Source organism: Channa argus, chromosome 8 (assembly GCF_033026475.1).
Source record: "Channa argus isolate prfri chromosome 8, Channa argus male v1.0, whole genome shotgun sequence".
In the NCBI taxonomy this organism is placed as follows: domain Eukaryota; kingdom Metazoa; phylum Chordata; class Actinopteri; order Anabantiformes; family Channidae; genus Channa; species Channa argus.
The window spans coordinates 16142767-16165113 of NC_090204.1; the positions used below are offsets into that span (position 1 = coordinate 16142767).

Here is a 22347-nt window from a genome sequence, read left to right on the forward strand (position 1 = left end):
ATCAACCCATATAGACTTTTTTTATTGTCTGCAGCAAGCTAAACAGCTACATTAAAACCACCTGCAAAACGGTGTTTAGATCCTCCTATTCCACATAAAAAAAGCTCTTATCCATTGACGCATGTTTGACTTCAACACATCAGCATCATATCCCTTAAGTCCTGTAAGGTTGTCTAGAAAAAACACTTCATAAAGAGCCGTACATTTGGAAAATTAGGAAAAATGTCTAAAAAAAACATTTACGTTTTTAAGTTCAAAACACAAAATATATTTTTCGTTTGGCTACTTTGTACTCAGTGGGTGTTGTTTAATTTGATGGCGGCAGCCAGAAGCTGTGTGTGTGTGCGCGCGCCGCGCATGTGTGTGCTTGTGCGTTTCTCTCTCTCTCTCAGTCTTATTCGTTGTCATTAGTCTGACGGTGAACCAGCACTGCCCTCCCCCGGTGCAACCAGAGACACTCCGCCGGTGACTCGTCACTCCGCGCTGGAAGATGGCTGCGGTGGAGCGGACCCCGGTCAGGGAAGGGATCCGGATAGTGTCGCTATGTGCGTGCTGGTACACGGTCAGCTCGGGGGGAAACGTCGTTAACAAAATTATCCTAAATGGATTCCCGTACCCGGTCACCGTCTCTCTGTTTCATATCATCTCCATCGTCGTCTTCCTGCCGCCGCTGTTACGGGCATGGGGAGTCCCCAAAACAGAACTACCGAGCAGGTACTACCGGTGGTACATCCTGCCTTTAGCATTCGGGAAATACTTTGCATCTGTCTCGGCCCACTTCAGCATATGGAAAGTGCCCGTTTCGTACGCGCATACCGGTGAGTAGAACGGGTTTTGTTGTCGGTAGTAATAATGTGAAGCCACCTGGAGCGTGTGAGCCAGGCACTAACTTGATGATGTGTCCGTTCCGTCAGCTGATGTTAGCTACAGGCTAATGCTGAACAACACGGTCACATCGATATTTAATGGGAATGTTGGTGTCCAGTAGGTCGTGGGCAGACTAGGTCTTGTTGGGCTAGTTAAATTACTGTGGGGCCTCTAGCTATTGTCAGCTGTAGACTTTTTAAAAGAATAATCAATCGGCTGCAGTTAGCATAGCTAGCCATTAATTAACGCTCATGTGGTACGTCAAGGGGAGGGATCCGTGGTGAAACCAGCCTGGGTTGCAGTGTCTGTAACTCTCACCTGAAACTACAAGAAAATAAGAACCTCCTAATATATTAATTCAAAAATCTATGAGTGATATGTTTAGGTTACTTAGATGCAACAACATTACACTAGTGTAATCACGTATTTAACAGCTTAAGATACTATCAGCAAATGCAGATGCCTGATACAAAATATAATGAAATAAAAATAAATTCGTTTTTTTAAAAATAGCCTCCACTTTCACAACTTGGGATATGTAATGTTTACACCTTGATGCATCATTAAGTATAATCGGGTGGCTATTATTCTGGATACTTACTTTTCCTTTAGAATGATAACTGAATTTTGATGCCAGTACTTCTGCACTGTCTGACTACTAGATACTGTAAACTTCAGCTCCTAATGTAATGATTAGAAAGAGCAATATTGTTACTTGGCTGCAGAGGCTGAAAGTAAGTGCTTAAGTAGGAATTTGAGGTACTCAAATTTGTATGAGTTTTTCATTTTTATGTTGTTTACCTATTTATTTAACTGGCTTAATATACAAGTTACCTTGCTGGTCCAGAGAATTAAGAGAAAATAACATTTGCAAATAAAGTATTATTATGAATTAGGCTATGTAGCAGTACATAGTGGTTAAAATGAATGCGTCAGCTAGCATAGACCTATTGGATATATATATATAATTCTGTATAATAGTAACATAAGGAATAATAGTGTATCTTAAGGCTCCTACTTTAAATAGTCGTTGCTTAGTTGCCAATGCAAGACTTGTAATACTTGTTAACTTGTAATAGAGCATTTCCACACTATGGTAATAATATTTTTACTTCTTCCACCACAAAAATCACAGGGATGATAAATGTTTTTTTTTTTTTTAAATCATTAATTTAGGTCTGGTTAAGACCCAGAGAAATCAGATAGAAAACATGCTTGAGTATAGAGTTTGTCTACTTTTTCCTGGCTACCTGTTTTCTGACAGTCGCAGCTGCAACAAGTTATACTGGGTTGCCAGTTTTTTAGGTACACATTGTTACAACTAAGTCTTTTAAAAAAATCCTTTAAAGGTTTTAATGTTTAGTTTTTGATCTTAGGAAAATTACTCAGATGTTTTTATTACAAAAGTAAATATACCACAGTCTAGAGATGGTCTTTCACTAAAAAACTCACTATAAAGTACAAATCTGCTATAGTTGTATATTTATTGCTCAAAGTAGCCATTGTGCAGTATGGCCAGTATATTATAAAGCTATTAGTTGATGGACAGAACAGTTCTGATAAACCCTTAATAATACCTATTATTTTCAAGTACATAATAAAAATATTCTTATGTTTAAGATCCTAAAATGTGCTGATTTTCTTTACTTTGTCACATGTAGTAAACTGAATATCTAAATGAATAACATTATCAAATTATTGCAATTGGTAAATACAATACAGCAAAATTTTAAAAACACAGCTGTGTTGTTTATCTTATTATAATATAGTGTAATTAATTTACTAATTCCATGTTGGATTATTTATCCTAATCTAAAACTTACCTAGCAACTACAGTTATACTTATCATGCTTAATTTGCTTTAGTAAATAGGTTAATGTCAATATTTTGATTTAGATTAAATCCTTTTGGAGAGATGTTTTGGTATTTTAGAAGCTTTTGTAGTATCACCTGTGAAGAAAATGTAAATTCTTTATACCTATAATAATAATAATAATAATCAGAAAGTAGAATTGGGAAAAAAACTTTTATACCACTTTATATTTTCAATAACTTGTATTATTTATTGGTAGACTGATATATTAGACTGCATTAATTTAAACTATTTGTTCCTAACAACTGGCACCTGAACTCTCAGTACTCTGTTTTTACCTCAAATTATTTACCTAAACTTAAAATCAAACAATTATTATGTTGAGATCTGCTCCACCTCCACTTTGGAGACCCTTTATAGAATTTGAACCACTGCTGCCATGTCGGTAAAATTAAATCCCACCCTTTTCCTACTAGGCTATATCAATATTTTACATAAAACCTATTCATAAAACAAGTAGCTTGACTACAATTCAGTTGGAAGTAGTTCAACATAAAAAGAATTCTTTTGACCTCACCCAGGATCACAAGAACCCTGCTGGTCTTGGGGCCCAGTTTGAGATTCAGGGCTCGGGGCCAGTAAAATCTTTAAAGTTTGAAAGTCCTTTCTTTGCTGCTGTAATTGTGTTTTGTTTTTTTTGTACTTGTGAATGGCACTTTTTAATGGTAAAGGAACTATTTTTAACTATGTGTTGATCATTTGATCAGTAATGTGGGTGTCATGGCTGTTGAGTAAAACATATTATTAGGGACAAACTACTGTAAAGTGTAAATAACGCCAAGCACGGTGACATGGTTTGGGTGTTTAATACAGGCATTGACCAAATGTCGTACTCTATGTTCTACCTGGTACTGTTGCTTTTGCACATTTATCAACTTAACAAACTGACTTTTGTGTCTCTTTTTTCACAGTCAAAGCCACAATGCCAATATGGGTTGTGCTGTTATCAAGAATTATAATGAAGGAGAAGCAAACCACAAAGGTGAGTGAGTTTGACATGGCACATATTGCACAAGGCCCGCTCTGTTTCAGAATGTTTCTCAGTTTCTTCAAAAGTGGTGATGTGGCACAGTACTGTGCCTGTACTGCAGGTCATATTACGACCATCTAAATGGGGCTTTTGTCCCTGACACTCTGGAGGAGGGTGGACAAGAATTAGACATGTAATTTTAATTCTGTAAAGCAAACGCATTCACCTAGTGAATGTATTGAAAATATATGCCAAAATGTTTTGTATTTGAAGCCAACTGGATTTGTATTTATGTCTGGTTTCTTTCATGCATGGTGTCTTGGTATGCAGGCACCAGCTGGTTGGACATATCCATACCAGAGGGAATAGTAATTTGAGAAAAAAGGAGACACTTTCTCCCATTTTTGACACAGAGGTGTATTGGGCTAGGAAGACAATTCACCTGTTATGTGCACATATTTGTTGTGTGGACTGGTGCACTGGTACATCAACTGGATGTAGTGTAATTAAGGAGATCCTGAACTGTTATTTGCTTCAAGGTTACATCAGGTAGATCTTAGAAACCAAAATGATTGATATTTTATGTCAGTTTATTAGTCACTATTTGGTTTAAAGTTTGAAAATTTGCTAAGATAATAACATTAACATTATGGTTTTGAATTATCTAATGCCATTGTTTTACATGAACTTTATGCTGATTAGATTTTCTAGAAGTTGATTGTTTGAGAAGTAAGAAAATGATGAGAAATATTTCCCATAATTCAAGGTGATTATTGTTCATTAGAACCAATTGTATTTACTACTATTTACAGAAAACAAAGATGTTCACAATCAAGATGATGGAAGCTGTGGGTTTTTTTTATTTTGCTGAAAAATGAACTTAAAGTAAACATAATAAATTACCAAAGTAGTTGCTATATTTTTTTGTATATGTTTAGTGTTGTGTGAATTATTCCTGCCAATTCTCTGCCATTTTCTGGTGGAGGACATAACAAACATACAGTATAATATAAAAGAAAGGTAAAGATAAAATGATTGGGGCAGTGGTAATTTAAAGTTCACAGCTTTTAACTTGCAGCTTAATTTTTCAACCTGAATGTGGAAAAAGTCGCAGTCAGCATCAGCTTGTCATGTTTACTTTCCAGTCGACAGCTCAGTGGTCAGACAAGCTGGTTCAACAAATAGGAAACAAAGGCGTTGATGCCACGTTGCTGTGCAGATAGATCCTGTTTAAGAAACAGCTTTAGTCCAGACTGCACTGAGAAACATCTCTAAGGCTCATAATGTTCAACTTTTGACAGAAATGTGTACGTTCAACAGTTAAAATAATATTGTGCTGCACCACATTTTTTTGCCGTTCTTATTTAGAGACATGAGAGGTGCGGAAAATTGTAACATAGGTCTGCAACTAATGATTATTCCCATCAATTAATCTGATGATTTTTCTGCTAATTTTTAAGTCTATAAACACCTAATAAACTAATAAACTCTAATAAGCTTTTGAACCTTGTTTGTCCACACTCGAAGATTACAATCAGTTTAATAGTTAAATAAAGCCCATTAACTGAACAAATATGCAGAAGTGTCATTAAAACACTTCTTTGGCGTTGAATAAAAATAGAAGCTAATTTTATCATTAAAGCCAGTGGAGTTCACACTGCCCTCAGAACAGTTAGAAAAAATAGTTCTGTATTTTACTGTTCTTTTACAGCTCATTACTGGTTTCTTAACTACAAAAATCTTCATTGTTATTACACCACTGTTGTGTCTGTAATTTTGCAGTTTAGTTTAATTGCAGGATAAAACTGTGGAGTTTGATGGCATTAAAATGATTGCATCAGCTAATAAGTGCTGTGTTTTCTCAGTTTCCCTCTGAGTGGCTGGGTGAGGGGAGTGAGTGGGTGCACAAGTAGGTTTCATAACAACTGCAGGTTTCTCATGATCCCAATATTTTCAATATGCAAATACTTGCTGCTGTAGACGGTATGATAGTTTCAGCTTGTCAGGTGCAGTTCCCATAATTGGGTTAGTACTGTAGGTCCAGCTGCAGCAGTGGGACATTACAACTGATTTTTGTTTCACAATTCTTTGGCATTTTTTTGGCAAAATTAAAAATCACCTATAGTAAAAACAGACATGCATATTAATTGATAATGAAAATAATTACTGTTGCCCTGTTAGCAAAGATGGCTTGTTTTCTCTTAAAAACTTTAAAAAAGGTTCACCAATTCACCAACTATTGCAGCTCCTTACTTTAATAGGCCTGTAATGACTTGGTCATGGATTGCAGATTTGGAAGCAGGGTGTTTAAGTAATTACTTTATTTTGATGTAAACAACTAAAGTTGTGTTTTTAATCTGCTATTGCTGACTTGGCTCCCTGTCTCTGTGTGGTCTTATAGGTTTATATTTCACTCATCCCGATCATTGGTGGAGTGCTGCTTGCCACAGTGACTGAGCTGTCTTTTGATGTGTCGGGATTAATCAGCGCCTTGGCTGCAACGCTTTGCTTTTCTTTACAGAACATCTTCTCCAAAAAGGTAAGTCATCCACGGACTGGCATGTGCTGTATTGGCCCTGCACAGAGCAAAAAGTTGCTTCTTGTTGAGTTGGTGTGATATGTCTAAAACTTACTTACTTTCTGTTTTCTGGTGGTGTCTCTCTCTCTAAAAAGTATAAAAAGAGAAGTGATGGTGTGTTTACAACAACAGGAGGGGCAGCTCTGTTACACAACAGCAATTTACTGTAATACTACAAGAGGGGTTCAGTGGGGGGGGGAATTTTTTTTTTCTTGCAGGTTTGACCTTGTTTTGTATATGTTTGTTTAGATCAAATTTATTAGCTTCATTAATAATATGAGGTGATTATTATTAATAATTATATATAATAATTCATTGTTCAGTTGTTTGCAGTAAGGGGTTTGATTCTACATTTAAAGCATCTAAATGATCACTGGTGAAGCCACAGTTAGTGAAATTGAGATCAAGTGGGTGCAGCAACTGTGTTTAAAGGATTGTAGGAGAAATATCCCTGTAACTGGAAGGCTCAGTGATTAGTGAATCAGAATCCTGGCTACAACCACAACACAAAGACAAAAGAAATGGTAAATGGTACATGTTGCTCAGTGAAAAGTTTATCAAATCCCAGATGGGGATACAGAAACCTTTCCTAGTCACTGCATATCTCTTGGAGGACAGTACATTCTTTATTAAAAAATGGAAGCAACGTCATGGATGTAAAGGTGAGGACAATGTGGACTACAGAGTCTACAATGCTAGGTTCAGGTTTAAGTTAAAGATACCGTGAGTCTAACTCAGTTGTGATGTCATCAGTCGCCGATAGTGGTCATAAATATTAAACATGGTTTTTAACATTTTTGTGAGAGATTGGATCTTAAGACTAAGGACTAGAATCTTTAGACAGCCCACACTTAGTGATCACACCAACTAAGCTAGACTGGCATTGGCCAGGACCAACTGGGTCTCCAGTCATTTACCTGAATCACATTCGTACAGTCTGTACAGTCGTTAAGCTTGTGCCGGTCTTTAGCTGAGATGGGAGAGACTGTACAGACAGCAAATGTTGCCTCTATATTTCACCACTAAGAGCTTTATGGGAGAGTGCAAAGAAGAAAATGCTCAAATTTAAATTTAGCAACTTCATCACATTCTCCCACAGGACTTGTGGGAAAGAGCCAAGACTGCTTGAGTCTGCATCTCCTTATTTATTCCTCCAATACCTTTTTTTCCTTAATCCGATCTGATCTTTCCTCCTTTTAAAGGTGTTGCGTGACACAAGGATCCACCACTTGAGACTGCTCAACATCCTGGGTTTCAATGCGGTTATCTTCATGCTGCCCACCTGGGTTCTGGTTGATCTCTCTATGTTTCTTGTAAATGGAGACCTGGTGAGTTGCTTTAACAGCTCTTGAAAGTTAGTTAGCTGCTTTGCTATGTCTGGCCCACAGCCTAAAACCTTATTCAGAGGCCAGGGTTAAAATGTATTCAGATGAATTTAAACTATTAAAAATATCCTATCCTATATTATTGTCCTTCTTGTCTCAGTCGGATATCTCAGGATGGACGGGAACCTTTGTCCTTCTGCTCATCAGTGGCTTCTGCAACTTTGCCCAGAACGTCATTGCCTTCAGCGTGCTCAACCTTATTAGCCCGCTAAGCTACGCTGTCGCCAACGCCACCAAGAGGATCATGGTCATCAGTATCTCACTGTTCATGCTGCGCAACCCGGTCAGCCTCACCAACGTCATGGGTATGATGACGGCCATCGTTGGAGTCTTTCTCTACAACAAGGTCAGTTATTGTAACCATTAAACATTAGAACGTATCCAAAGAAATTTTTACTCAAAGACGACAGAGTCACTGGAGTCTCGTTTTAAAGTTTTACTTGCAGCAAGGACTCAATGCAGGTACTTCAGAATTACCATATTGAGTGCCTAAGAGCAGTCAACATCCTTCCTTCATACACATGAGAGTACAAGCTAATTTAGCTTTGTGAAACAGATGGCAATAAGTCATGTAAAAAGGGTAAGGCTACTTCAGCTTGTTTTTAATCAGTGTAAACAGTTCTGTCTGTTGCCAATCTCTGCAGAGGAGCTTCCTTATTTTCATGTCCTGATATGAAAGTTTATGACCTGTAAAATTGTCTTATGTAAAAGTTAAACATATTCCTAATTTTCATGTCCTGATATGAAAAATTACCTGCAAGCAATACAGTTTTGTGCAACAGCTAAATATGGTATTTTCCTAACAGCAGGTCAGGCAGGAATGGAGTAATGGTAGCAGTAAATTGTTTTATATAGACAGCCTGCAAATGAGACAGGTTATACTTGACACAGATGAATGAAGCAAGCCTGCCTCTGCAGATGAAAATGGCATTTCAGTTTTCAAACACTGATGTCTACTCCTGCAGTAAATCCATCGAAATACTGTTTCCTCCACCCGATTTATGGTGAAACATTAAAAAAGCAGGTTAGCTTAATAATGTTTTTCTTTTTCTTTCCCGTAACAACGGCTGATATATATATATATATATTTTTTTTTTTTCAACAATTATGGGAATTAGAATACTGCAGTCACACAGACCTGACATACAAGTAAATTGTTTAAGACAATAAAACCAGAAAGCTAAAAACTTGTTTCTAAGATTTATAATTTATTCTTAGCCTGAATTATTTAGATTCATAATTCAGGCCAAACAGACTAATATATATTCAAAACAAACACATGATCAACAATTTTTCTACCAAGCATTTAGTGCAGTAGTGTTTAATGTATTTTGCTGGTGGAACTTCTGAATGTAAAACTAATAATAAACATTTGTATATTAACTCCACAAAAATGCTCCACGTAGAAGTTTCATGACTCGTGGCTGTTTTCCTTTGTTTTTATTACAAATAGTGAAGGTACATTACACTTTATTTATTCACTTGGAGAAATTGCATCATTTGGTGCCCAAAACAATTTAGGATTAGTGATAGACCGACCTTTGGGACTTTCTATCATTTAAAATTCGTTGTGCTTTTCAAAAACAGGCCAAGTATGATGCAAACATGCATAAGAAGCTGCTGCCAAGTACCAAACAGGACCTGAGGTCCTTTGACAGCCCAGCGCTGGAGAAAATCCAGGCCAACGGGTCAGTGCCTTCCCCCCATGGCTCCGAGCACAGCTGGAACAACGTGAGGACCGACCACTTCCAGTACAGCCGGCAGACCTACACGACAAACCACAGCGGCAACCATCAGTATGTGGTGTAAAAGAATATTTTGTCTTTGCTCTGGGTTGCTGTCATAGACTTTACTGTGTATAGCCACCCTCTGAGCAGGGGGTCTTCGTCCTGTTCTAAACACAAGACTGAAGGCAAGTGCTGTTGGTTCTGGTTAAGAAGTCAGTCGTGATGGGCCAGTGACATCTCTCACACTCCTCTGTACAAACTTTACGTTCTGACAGCTTTGTTCTATTTCATTGTTTATTACTTTGGTACAGACTGTACGGGAAAATTGTATTAATCATTTTGGTGAAGGATTAAGCCACAGTAGGAGGGAATGTGGAAGGTAGCTGATCAGTGATTAGAGGGATTTGTTTTTCATTAACGGCTTTGGATAAACTATTTTGCCTTCAGAGGAAAGGACATCAGCTGTAATTATGTACTGTGAACAGAAACTTGCTCCAAAACAAGAGGCTGTCATGTTGCATTTGTAACAAGCACACTTTAGTAGAAGGCCTCAACATTTTTGTTTTAGGCTTTTCATGTTGATATTGACCTTTTTTCTTCATGGGGCAATTGTTATGATGTGATGAGAAACAAAACTGTTCAAACTGTCCTCGGTGAATAAATCCTTCGTTCCACTACTCTGAAGCTATGGGCAGAGGGGACTTGTTTGTAGACAGTGGAGGATTTTAGGTGACTTCTACTGAAATAATCGGGACGAATTTGTGGATTTCACATATTTGGTTTGATGGTGCCGTTATTATTCATTTACCTGCACATGACTATGGGGCCATGCTAGTCCGACACTTTGGTCCAGACTGAAAAATCTCGGCTACTGACAATTATGATCGTCAGAGAAAGTAATATCACACTGAATTTTCATACAATGTCATCAGTTCAAAATGTTATTTTATCCTTTTCTATCCTTTTTTTTTTTCCTCCCTAAAAACAGATTTTTCCAGCAGTCTCAGCTTTATCTTGTTCAATTTTTATTCTTATGTGTTACAATTTTAATGTCAGTTGTGACGTGGTTAAAAAATAAGTGCCCAAACCAAAAGGAAAAAAGGGGGCCGGTCTGTAAGGGCCTTGGAACACCAAGCCAACATTAAAAACCTACGTTAGAAGAGGACCAACTGCTGGTTCGGTTCACATTGGCTTTTTCTAGACCTACAAATGGCGCTTGAACACATCTCAAAGATGAGAGCCGACAAGCATGTCGCACTGCATGTTTTGTGCTTGACTGAGAAGAAGACACTTTGTCGCTAAATGTTTTTAACAGCAGATGTTAAACTTTTTCAGAAATTTTTAAAAACACACAGTGTCGATGGCTTTTAATTGAGTCACTTTTACTTATTGAGACCAGTTCTGTTATCCCGAGCAGTGGATGGCCTCCCAGATATCTGTCCTACTTTATATACCTGCAGATCCAGGATTTTATTACTACATAAAGTACTGCAACAAATTTCTTTGGTAGTCATGTGAAATCTAATAGATAAGCTGAAATGTTTTCAGCTGGGGAGTTTGAAAATGAAGAATCAATGTAATGTGATTTGATTGTTGGTATTTCTTATTTGTGAAAGTTTCTCTCCTGTCAGAGAAATTTCAGTCTAAACAAAAACTGTTCCATCCTGCTTTTTAAAGAGGACCTCATGCCGTAATGCAGATTTACTGTCAGGTTAGGTTTAATTTAAAGCATTTCCGGTTACGCTGGTGTCCAACTGGATTTGCAGTGAGACCTCCATGAAGGTTTGTTTGTGCAATTGAAGATTCAACTCTAGTTACAGGTGGACCCGAGGCTTCATTATCATTATTGATCACATTCTTTTTATCTCTAATATGCCTCTGCCGCCTGAACAACTATTTCATGTAGGAAACACCAGTCTCTTTTGTCCATGTGCTATCACTGATGCAGACTAAGCATCTCACTGCAGCAATACAAAGTTTTTTTTTGTTTTTTATATGTGTGATTTAAATGTCTCATTATTTGAACTTGAACACATATATTTTTAGGGACAATGCACATTATGTGTTTGTAAAAGTGCCAGTTTTAAACTGTGAGCCTGTTTTCCAGCCTGTAGTCCCTCCAACATTGGAAGGGGATAGTACGGTTATATTCTAATAATATGGCTTTTTTGTGTGTATATGTTTGTGTTTTCTGAATTTCAAAACTCTGTCATGGTATTTAGCTTGGAGATAAATAACAAAACAATCCTTCAGGAGCCCAGTGAGATCTGTGCACTCTTGTATTTCCATAGAAAGTATCAATTGTTTCATGAGAAACTTGCTCTTTCGCAGATAGTTTGTAGCTGACATCTTTTGTAGGATCTTGATAATGAGGGGCTGTTGGGATTTTCTCCACCAGGCAGGTAAATTAGCTCCGCGTTAGTGTGAGAACCAAATGTGGGTGGCCAGCACTTAAAGGAAATTAAAAAGTCGGCTGTTTCATGCAGCTTGACAAAATGTTAAAACACCTGTACAATGGGATGTGGTGAACAGCCCCCATCGATGAAATACCCAAATGTCCATTTTTTTGTCCTGTTGAAATGAACTTAAACTGAAATTTAAATGTCAAAAAAACTTTTAAAACAGCATACGCTGCAATTTATGGCCTAAAAAAAAATAAAAATTGGGTTTCATCCAAACCCCTTAGACGATACATTTCATTAAATGATTTATCAGCTGAAATATTGTTTTCACTTTGACATTTTGATATAGTTCAAATCTGAAATTTCCTGTATTAAGATTTGAATCAAATTACTTGCCAATGGGAAAATACTAAACACAGAAAAATACCACCTGATGTTTCAGCTCATTGGAGCTTTGCATATTTACTCTAAAGTTAATTCTGATTGGTTTTCTTGGGTTCTGCAAGAAGCTGTTTCCAGCTAAAACAGCTCTAATGAACCCACATTTCCTCAGTCACAGCAGATACACATACTGAGTGGCTGAAGAAACAACAGTAATGCTAAAGTGTTGGTAAAGACCAAAACAGTGTCAGAAGTAGAGTGGAAGTCAATCGTCATGGGGAAAAGAAAAATAGAATTATTATTGTACCATAACATGTTAATATGTTAGTACCACTGTCATGAATAAATGTCACTGCCCTGATTATATTACTAAACACTGAGCACCTGAAGCCATCCATGGACTTGCACGCATGATTTAGCTACAACGGGTTATTTTATGAAAATATTACGCATATGAGAAATGTATTTTGTATATTCTCAAGACGGAACGTTTACTGTTTAAACATAACAAATTTCTTTATCTACATATTAAATCTGGTGAAATGGGACATATTGAGCACCGCCGGACAAAACATACACTGTTAGATGTTTCATATAAGGAGCAGAATAAAAAATCATGCAGATGAAAGATCAGCATGGCTCTGACAAAATACTCAGTTTTTACTCAATTCATACAAATAAAACTTGCACAAAGTTTTGGACATGGCAGCAGGTAAATTTGGTTGACAGAAGTGACTATAATCAATATCTGGATGTGTTGTTGCCCGAATTCACTGGAAAAATAAATGACAGTATAAGTAATGTTTAAAATATTGTTCCCTGCTGCAGCTGATGTTTGTTTTTGATTTTTTTGGGGGTTAGTTTTGTCCTTCACGTTGCCAAAAGCAGAGCGTGACATTGCAGATGCTGACAGAGGCCTGCAATATGTGTCCACAAGCCCCAACCTGAGCTTGTTTATTAATTTTGTTCTGATTTACTTTGTTGCTGTGTTGTACGTCAAACAGGTGATAGATGATTGATTGGGGTGTTGGCTCTCTGCTGCAAAGCTTTTTACTGGCATGTACATGTTAATGAATGGGGTGGGGAGAGGAGATGTTACTTTGTAAAACTTGTAAAATGATTAATTTTTGTGTGTCTTTAATGGATCTCGAGACAGAAGTTTTACTTAGCCAATGTTTATAGAGTTTTATTTATGGTGTCACGGTATAAAATGTACAGGGGTGCAACTCTGCACACTCTTGTCTGCTTATGTTTAGTAAATGCTATTTTTAAATGTTGGGGGAAAAATAAATGCATTATGGAAAGCTAATCATTTTAAGTCTTACAATACACAAGTATTTTTCCTCTGGGATTAAAAACATTTTTTCTTTAAATTTTGAATACTTAAGGCAGTGGTTGTTCAGGTACTCAAATCTTAATTCTGTACAAAGTATGACTAGCTTGATACACTTAAAATGCTCAGTTACAAGTTAAATAATATAGTACAAGTCCTCCATTAAGTCCAATTGTTGCCATCCGAGGGGGAGAGACCCTCCAAGGATTCACCAGATTTATCTCAGGCATCTCAACATGATTACTGTAATAGTAAACCAGGCAACCCCCCCCCCCCCCCTTTTTTTTTTAAGGAAACATCCGTTATAGTTTCCTCCTGAAATCTTTTACATTCATTCAAAGGTTTAGTGGCAAAATGGCTCTTTAGTGGAGCTGCTGACAACTCAACATTTAAAACTCAATACCATGAAACACACTATTGAATATTTAGGAGTCTGTTGAATTTTCTAGGTTAACCATATGTAATGTAACCAAAACAAAACAAAGCCTTATGTTTCAGCTGAAATTTGTTCATTTCATTTTAGATATTTAATACATATTTTATAAATTCCATATTTATATTAATTTAATTACACATTGGGTCACAAATTTCCACTAAGTCACCAGTGTTTCACTAACCACAGATGTTTTTATTAGGAATTGACGAAGAAAAAGCAGAAGTCTTGACACTTGTTCATTCACTGTGTGCTCACAAAACACTACAACTGGATGATAAAATTAGACTTTCATTTCTTCTGCCCCCTAGTGGCCACAAATATATTGATGCAGCAAACATTTTTCAAAGTAATAAATACCAGCACAGTTTTTTGGGGGGTTGTAAAGCTAATTCACAGACACACTTGACTTTGTGTATTTTTGTTTACAGTTAATGCTGCATCAATAATTTATCAACCGCATTTTTCAGTTTGGTGCATGAACAAAGAAAGTACATCAAGTCTGCAAAGGATTTTAAGGCATCTTGGAAAAAACATGCTGGAGAGGGAGCTCAGTCACCTTCCTTCTGCTGTGGTCGTTTCTGCTACCAGTGTGTTGTCCCACGGCATGGATGACTCCCTGTGAACCAGTGGAAGTCCGGTGTTTTCAGTGTGTTTTACATACACATAGGTTAAAGAATAAGAAGTGTTTCATATGTTAAATGCCTGGATCCTTACACGCACAGGAGTTTTTAAATATTCACTGGTAACAATTTCTGTTACATGAAACAAATGTCTTTTTGACCTGAACAGGACACAGAACCACATCTAAAAACTAAAAGCAGTTGACTCTGGCCCCTGTATAGTACCATGGGAAAAAAATACTTGTTAATGCAAAGTAACAAATACATCTGATGAATTCGGGAAACTGGAAAATACATATTACTGATCTTCAATAATTTAATCATCACCACAAACCAAATCAGTCCCTGCACAAAAGTCATTTTCAATAATGCTTGAATTTGATGGGTCTGTCAATTCAATTTTCTCAAATTTCCTAATAACGTCCATAGATGTTTCCTGAAATTATAGTCAAAACTGTAATCACTGCATACAGTTCCAGTTATTCCAGATATTTCTTTTTGCTAAACTAACACAGACTTTTTCTGAATTTGGCAGGTGAGTCCCACACAAGCACAAATGAAGATTAAAATTGCTAATGGTAAATAAATAAGCTCACAGGGGTTCAGATGGAGCTATTTCTTTCACGCACATTATCCTGAAAGTCAATAATAAACCTGAGCCAACTAGCTGAATGAACAAAAGCTTTTAATATATTGCCTGGTTTTTTTTTGTTTTTTTTGTTATTAGTATAAACTACACGCTCCTTCCCTGAAGATTTTACATATTTTTTTTGGAAATTCTGAAAATTCTGATATTGAAAATATTTTCTTATCAGATGTGTGTATTGACACTTGGAGCATAGAAATGATAAATATTAAATACATAAAACTGAAACACACAGAGCAACAGTGTGAACGAATGTCAGACCACTTGAGCTGGATTCAAGCGAGCATTTTATGAATCTCCTAAAAGTTATATCAGATAACTCATCAATACAGGTGTCACAGGCTTAGACCATAAAAACACCCACGAGTCATTTTAACACTTATTAGACGAAGTTAGATACAAATCTCTCTGCAGGAGCTGTATAATATTCCTATAGCATCCAACTGAGAGATTAGGAAAAAGTGCAATTTTATAAAACTGTAATAAGTCAGAACCCAGACCCATGAGTGAATGAGCAGAACGTTTCTAAAAGAACGATTCGTGTCTGATTGTTGCACTTCCGTAATAACATCTGAGTCAACCAGTTTTTCTTGTCCCTCTTGTGTCACTGGAGCATCTACATGTGTTCAGTCAGAGCAGCTCTCCCCTTCTAGTTATTAAATAAATATTCCTACAGGAGCCCAGCCCACTTGTGGGCCACAAAGTCATGTCTGTGCTGCTTTTTGTCTGGCGACAGCTCGGGAGCGCAGTGTGTGGCCCTGTGCTGAGCTGCAGAAAACTGCAACCATTTTTAAGTCTTCAGTCTGCAGCGCTTTAAGTCCATTAGAGGTTCTCTGGGTCACATGGGGTGAATTTGACAGTAGCGGGCAGCTGAGTGACGATGCTTGCGTTGCACATGAGCTGGGTGAACACGTGACTGTCCTTCATCATATCAGAATAAAACGGATTCCTTGGTGGTGCAGACGAGGAATTACTGTGAATGCTGCTCCCTCGTCGGGATAAACTGAGTAAGCGCCGAAACAGAGACCTCCTGAGAAGGATGTAGATCCAGGGGTCGAGAATGGGGTTGACTGCAGCTATTCTGATGGCAGCTAGATCTGCTTCAGCGTCATTGTACTGCATGAAGCGATGAGCAAACACACTGACCTTGGAGAGAGAAACAAGTAACTACAGTTTAGATTTGAAAATTGATGTGGTTTAATCAAACCTATACAAAACATCTTCGTTTCTACATTTTACAGTAGATTTTTTTTTAACTTGTAAAAACTTGACCAAACTAGGGTTTTTTATTAAAAAATACTACTGATTATTTTCTTTATTGATGATTAGTTGTTTGGACTATAAACTGTTATTTAAAAAATAAAAATAAAGTTCAATTAATTAAAAATAAGTATTATTTCAAGTACTATAGTCTTTCTTTAATTATTATGTTCATATACATGTCGTCTACGCTTAGCGTTAATTTATAGCCTACTACTTATCTGACAGTTCAAGTTTTTATAAAACACGCTTTTAGCCTTGAATATGAACATAACTGTAAAATAGAATTATTTACCATGGATCCAATAAATATTCTGCACATGGAAACACTCTAAATGCTGCAGATTTCGCACATAATAAAAGTAAAAATAATCATGTAACACTGATTATTTTGTTTAGCTGATCGTTTCTCTGTACTTGAGTTAAGTTTTTGACTGCAGGACTAGAGTTGATCTGCAGCCCCTTGGACACAACAACACCACCAACCAATGCAAACCATTTACTGAGGACTTTTCTCACCACTAACGGGGCAGAACAGGCCAGAACCACCGCGGAGGTCATAACCAGAACCGCCATCATCTGTGTCTCTGAGGCCGAGGACAGAGCCTTCCACCTCTCCCGGACGCTGCCTCTGGTGACAGGCCGTTGCACGGTCCTCTGACGCATCAGCAGCAGCGCGCCGCACACCGCCAGGTTCAGCACCATGGTGCCCAGGATGAGCAGCAGGCTGACGGCGCCGTACAGGATGGAGTAAGTGGCGGCCACAGGATCATGCGTACTCCGGTCTATGAAGCACCAGGTTTTGGACGTCTGCCGCTCGCTTTTAGCTATGCCCATCATCGGGAGGCAGCAGAAGAAAATGTGACTGATGTAAATAAGAAAAAGTACCTTTTGCGCAAAGCGCCTGTCTACACCCCAGCGTTGGTAGGTGTACGGGCAGCATATGGCCAGGTACCGCTCTGCTGCCATGGCGAATATGTTGCTGAGTCCTGCTAAACTGAAGAAGAGCAGCAAAAAGGAGTGGAACTCGCAGACATGCTCGTCGGTCAGCACATGCGGGTCCAGGTAGTTTGCTATAGTGACCGGACTCGCCAGACAGGTGCCCAGCAGGTCCGTTACTGCCAGACCGCAAACCAGCGTGTAAAAGGCCGAAGATTTTCTCTCCTGTCTTGAGACCGAAAGGACGATTATTGCAATTATATTCCCAATGGCGCCTCCCGCAAACATAAAAATCGGCAGAAGGATTGCTGTCTCCACCGCAGTTTCGTTCATGGAAGCAGATCCGTGCGTAAAGCTCGAGTTTTCCATTGCCACGGAAACCCACGGGCTGTTGTTTGTTAGCGATATTTCCTTTGGTCTGTTGTGGATTTGGGCGCGCATTTCCTCTTTAACCCCCTTCATCAGAAGATAGGAAGTCAGCAGACGAATCTTCTCTGGTAGTCTCATCCCCTCTGCTCTCCAGTAATCCAGACCATTGAGGTCACTGCCCACGGCTGTGAGCCGAGGGGTGGGCTGTCTCTAAATATACTGAGCAACCCGGCAGCACTACAGGATGGATGGGATGGAAGAGATAGACAATCGGGAAAAAAAAATTTCTCTCTTCATGTGCTTTTGGAGCGCTGCGTAATGTTTGTGTCAGTCTGTCCGAAGGTCAAGTCGAAGGGCTGCTGAGTAAAGATAGGGCCCACGGACATGATGCTATTGAGACAGAAGAGCTTGCGGCAAACGTTTCACGTCCAGTTAGACATGAGTCACTTGTGGAAGGATATTTTTACTACTTTAATGATAGTAGCTCTTTTTTATAAGGGTGTGTTTGTAAAGGGTGCGACTTGTAATTAACGTTTGTGTAAAGAATCCACTTAACTGATTCTTCAGAATCTGAAATTTCAGAATTATTCTCAAAAATGACTTAAGCAAGCTATAGTATTACCAAATAAAAATCCTAAACATAACAACTTAAACAAACTTAAACACGTTTTTTATTTCTGTTGTGTATTCTTTAATCCATTCAATCGTCAATAATTATTTAGTAGTCATTTATAAAGTCATACCACTCATTTTGAAAGATAACCATAAACTATCAGAAGATGGAATCAGCTGTTTCGTTACTCATCCAAGCAGCTTCTTCACTCTGATTAAAGTGGCTAGGGAACCCAGTTTTATCCTCCAGACTAGGCCTTTGTCCCACCCTGGCCTGAATAGGTTTGTTAAAGTGGGAGGTGGGAACAGGGTGGAGTGATCAAGATGTAGCCATTGTGAAGGCAGGATGTAACGGGGTTCCCTCGCTAGTTTATTCAGACAGATGAAGCAGCTTGGATAAGTAAAGAAACATTTCTAACCTAGAAGAGACCTGTAGAAGTCCAGTTGAAATGATTCAATCTTCTCATAATCAAACCAACGAGAATCTTCATCGACATAACCATAAACTAAATAAATCCCCAACAAAGAACTTAAGTTTACAGTATATTACATGTCTGCAGTAGTGCAGTGAAGCTCATTGTGTAGTTTCCATCCACTAAACTTTACCGTTTTGTGCCTCTGTTGATTTTGATGTCTGTCAAGTCTATGTGAATTGTACAGCGCTTTTGGATTTGGATGAGCTTGAACAGCTGCTGCCAAAGCCTCAGAGATTGTAGTACTTAATGCATCTATATATTCTATATGCATACCATAATGCATCTCCGAAAAACAATTTCCGTCCCTTCATAAGGTCATATAATCAACAGGATTTTCATGTTAATATAGGGAGAAGCAGTTTTTTTGTTAATAAACTCAATATAGCTCAGTCAGAAATGCAGTCATAAACGGACCACGAGGTCCTGGTCCCTCCTGCCAATGTGCCAAATTGAACCCCAAGTTGGTTTCTGTTGGGTAAGTTGAGTACCTTGCATGCCACTCACCTCCATCACTGTGTGCGTGTGTGTGTGTGAATGGGTGAATGAGAACCAACATTGTAAAGTGTTTACCATTTACCATGTAATGAGTGCATGCATTTAGATGGAAGTTGGAGGTAGCTGGGAGCTAACTTTATACTGGCCTTGCAAAGTCCTGCGTTTCAGAACATGCTCAGCATCATTTACACTTATGAAGTAGAACATTAAGTCTTTTAAATAAACCACTTTTGTTTAAATCAAAGGTATACTGGTGATTGTGAGAGAATGTGAATGTAAATCAATCAGCCCTAGTTTTCTTAGCTTGTCTTCAGATAATATATAAGTAAAGCTATGTTACGGTAATAAAACATTTTCAGTTTAATCACCAATCAACGCAGAGACTCAACAGGGGCTTGACAAACGTCTCTATCCACACTGCAGCTCACTGCTTTGACCCAAACAGAGATGACTGTAAATGGTTGTGAGGAACAACACAGGGCTGATGGACAGCGAGAACACACAGCACGTCAGTGCACATAGTCTGCTCCGACTCTCCAGCCATCACACATTCATTACAGCGTGACTTATGTTTACAGTGAGGAGCAGTGGAGAAGGGTGTCTGTCTGCAGCCGACCTTAAAAGACAAAACACAATACCTCGCTCAGAAGTAAACCACCCCCACTTATCTCTGCTGCAGACAAAAGGAACTGGCAGAGAAGAACAACAAGCCACAGAAATGATGCCATGGCTGGAAACTCCAACGTGTCCTTTAACTTCACGGTGAATCATGGGATGTTCATGCCGTCCCCGTATTGGTTTATGGTTTGTCGTAAAGGTATTTCATTTATTGGAAATGCACTTAAAATGTACTATCTCTGTGGTCTCTGCAGTGGGCAGCAGCTATAAAAGTGTAATGTACGTAGATTTCACTGAATGACTCAACTGTAAAACACAACATATTATAATATACCCCTAAAAGGTCTTTTCTCCTCTTAAACCTATCTCTATCATCATATTAACAGATGAATCAGTACTGCTCACTATTCCTAAAGCAATAAATGTTGAAATGATCTCAACATTTTATAAGATTTTATTCCACATTCTTTAAGTATTTACTTGCTGTAAAATACAGATTTTGTTTATGCTTACTTACACCCTGCTCCCAGTTTGGGTGACGTAGGTGCAGATTTATAAAACAGGTGTTCAAGTACCTCAGAAATGCATTGAGATTGGAGACTGTTGAGTATATTTGCTTCGAAGTTTTAAAAAACCAAAAATATTGAAAGGTCATAGGCAATATTCAGCCATATTTAATTAGTTTTTGTCTACACCACCCCGAATGTTTATTTAAAGTCATATAAAACCCAGAAAACCACAGCAAATCCTCACATATTAGAGGCTTAAACATGAAAATTGGGGGCAGCCCATCCTGACTTGGAAAAACTGAAAAACAACATCTGCTGTATTGAGTATATATAGTTCTACTTGCAGAGGTAAGGTGGCACTCCTCTGCTGACTTACTATAGCAGCAGCACACCTACCTACAGATTTTTATGAATTTATAGAAATAATTTGAAGCTTCATAACCAGATTTTTAGAAATAAGTCTGTAACTCTGTATAGGTTTAGGCATAAAACCAAAATGGTTAGTGTTAGGTAATGGTAAAGTGTGGGTTTCAAACTGGCCCTCTTTTAGCTCTAGCTTTAATCTCTGCCAACTACTGAAGGAAAAAGTTGGCTATTTAGCTGCTAAAATACAATGTTCACTATATTCGCTATGTTCACCAAGTAGTTGCCATATCTGTCCATAGATTATATCAGACAGTAGACAGTTCTTTTCTGTGTCTTTTCCCTTGAAACCAACTGCGTGCTGCTGCCAAAAATAACATTATAAGGGCAGTGCCAAAACATTAAATCTGCTACTAGACGTAAAAACAAGTAACCAGAGCTCTAGAAACCAAGGGAGGATGCAGATTCTAGTGTTAATTGTCTGCAAGTAAATTATTAAATCACTAATCAATTAAATGAATATTTTCACATTGTCTCACCATTTTTACACTTTACTTAATCATTCTAAAAATGTAAAATTGTTTAACTGTGTTATTAAAACTGTATTAAAAGGCTGCTTTTCTTTCTTACACTAGATACAAACATTAACACTGGTTTTCATGTTGAATCGTTAAGTTTACTTCAGTGTTACAGTTATAACATAAGATTAGATCAGTCTGTGCAATGTGGTACACAATGTCAAAACCTTTGACCAAACTGGTGGTTAAAATGACACAGAAATGATAAATTTCAGATGATGTTTTTGTTTTGCCCATGGATGTGAAGGCATTTGGTTCAAAGAGAGTTTGGGGATTTGACAAATGGGAGAAACAGCTCTGCTGTTTCCTGGAAGTTAGTCAATATAATCTCCTGGGTCCTAAAAAGCACAAAGAAGCCCAAAGCGAAGTGGTTCAGAAGTTACATTAACAGAACTTAGATGCTGGTCACAGCAATAAGAGGGTCCGATTAACTGCACAGAAAAAAGAGATAACGGTGAATGGAGTCAGTCAGTGAGTCAACAAAACAAGTTCATTGTCAGTATTGTATTTTGATAAAAATAGCTCTTGTTCAGACATTAAAAAGCTGACAGTGACATTGAGGTGAACTCCTGACACTGTTGGGTGCAGAGTAAAATAAGCTTTCATCCATTTGGTTGTGTAGCTTCAACAATGAGACCACCTTTAATGAAGAGGACATTTTATCAGTAACAGTGGTCCCAATTTCAGAAAAGGCTTCCGCAACAGCACAACTGAAACATTTGTTGTCATGATTTAGATTTCATTTTTCCTTGACTTAGATTTCTTGCCTGCTTTGCACTTAGCTTGTAAGTTGCTCTTGGATGAAAACCTCTGTCTAATGTCTAATGAGCCCAAAGGTACCGCTCAGTACTCAAGACCTTGGGTCGAGTGTGAATAGAAATTTAGAAATCAGTTTCAGGTTCAGGTCTGG

At 38.0% G+C, this 22347-nt stretch overlaps 2 protein-coding genes across 2 annotated transcripts; one reads left to right on the forward strand and one right to left on the reverse strand.

Annotated features, from left to right (window-relative positions):
* The first annotated feature begins 427 nt into the window (after positions 1-427).
* Positions 428-13492, forward strand: slc35e1 (solute carrier family 35 member E1). The gene is made up of 6 exons (XM_067513020.1): positions 428-818; positions 3652-3722; positions 6112-6249; positions 7491-7616; positions 7774-8019; positions 9261-13492. Exons 1-6 carry the CDS (start codon positions 491-493, stop codon positions 9480-9482), a joined length of 1131 nt encoding a protein of 376 aa, XP_067369121.1. The 5' UTR covers positions 428-490; the 3' UTR covers positions 9483-13492.
* Positions 13493-13787: 295 nt separating this feature from the next.
* On the reverse strand, positions 13788-18322 carry LOC137131572 (prostaglandin E2 receptor EP4 subtype-like). Its single transcript, XM_067513018.1, has 2 exons — positions 16998-18322; positions 13788-16364 (listed from the first exon to the last, which is right to left on the reverse strand). Exons 1-2 carry the CDS (start codon positions 17922-17924, stop codon positions 16041-16043), a joined length of 1251 nt encoding a protein of 416 aa, XP_067369119.1. The 5' UTR covers positions 17925-18322; the 3' UTR covers positions 13788-16040.
* Positions 18323-22347: the final 4025 nt, after the last annotated feature.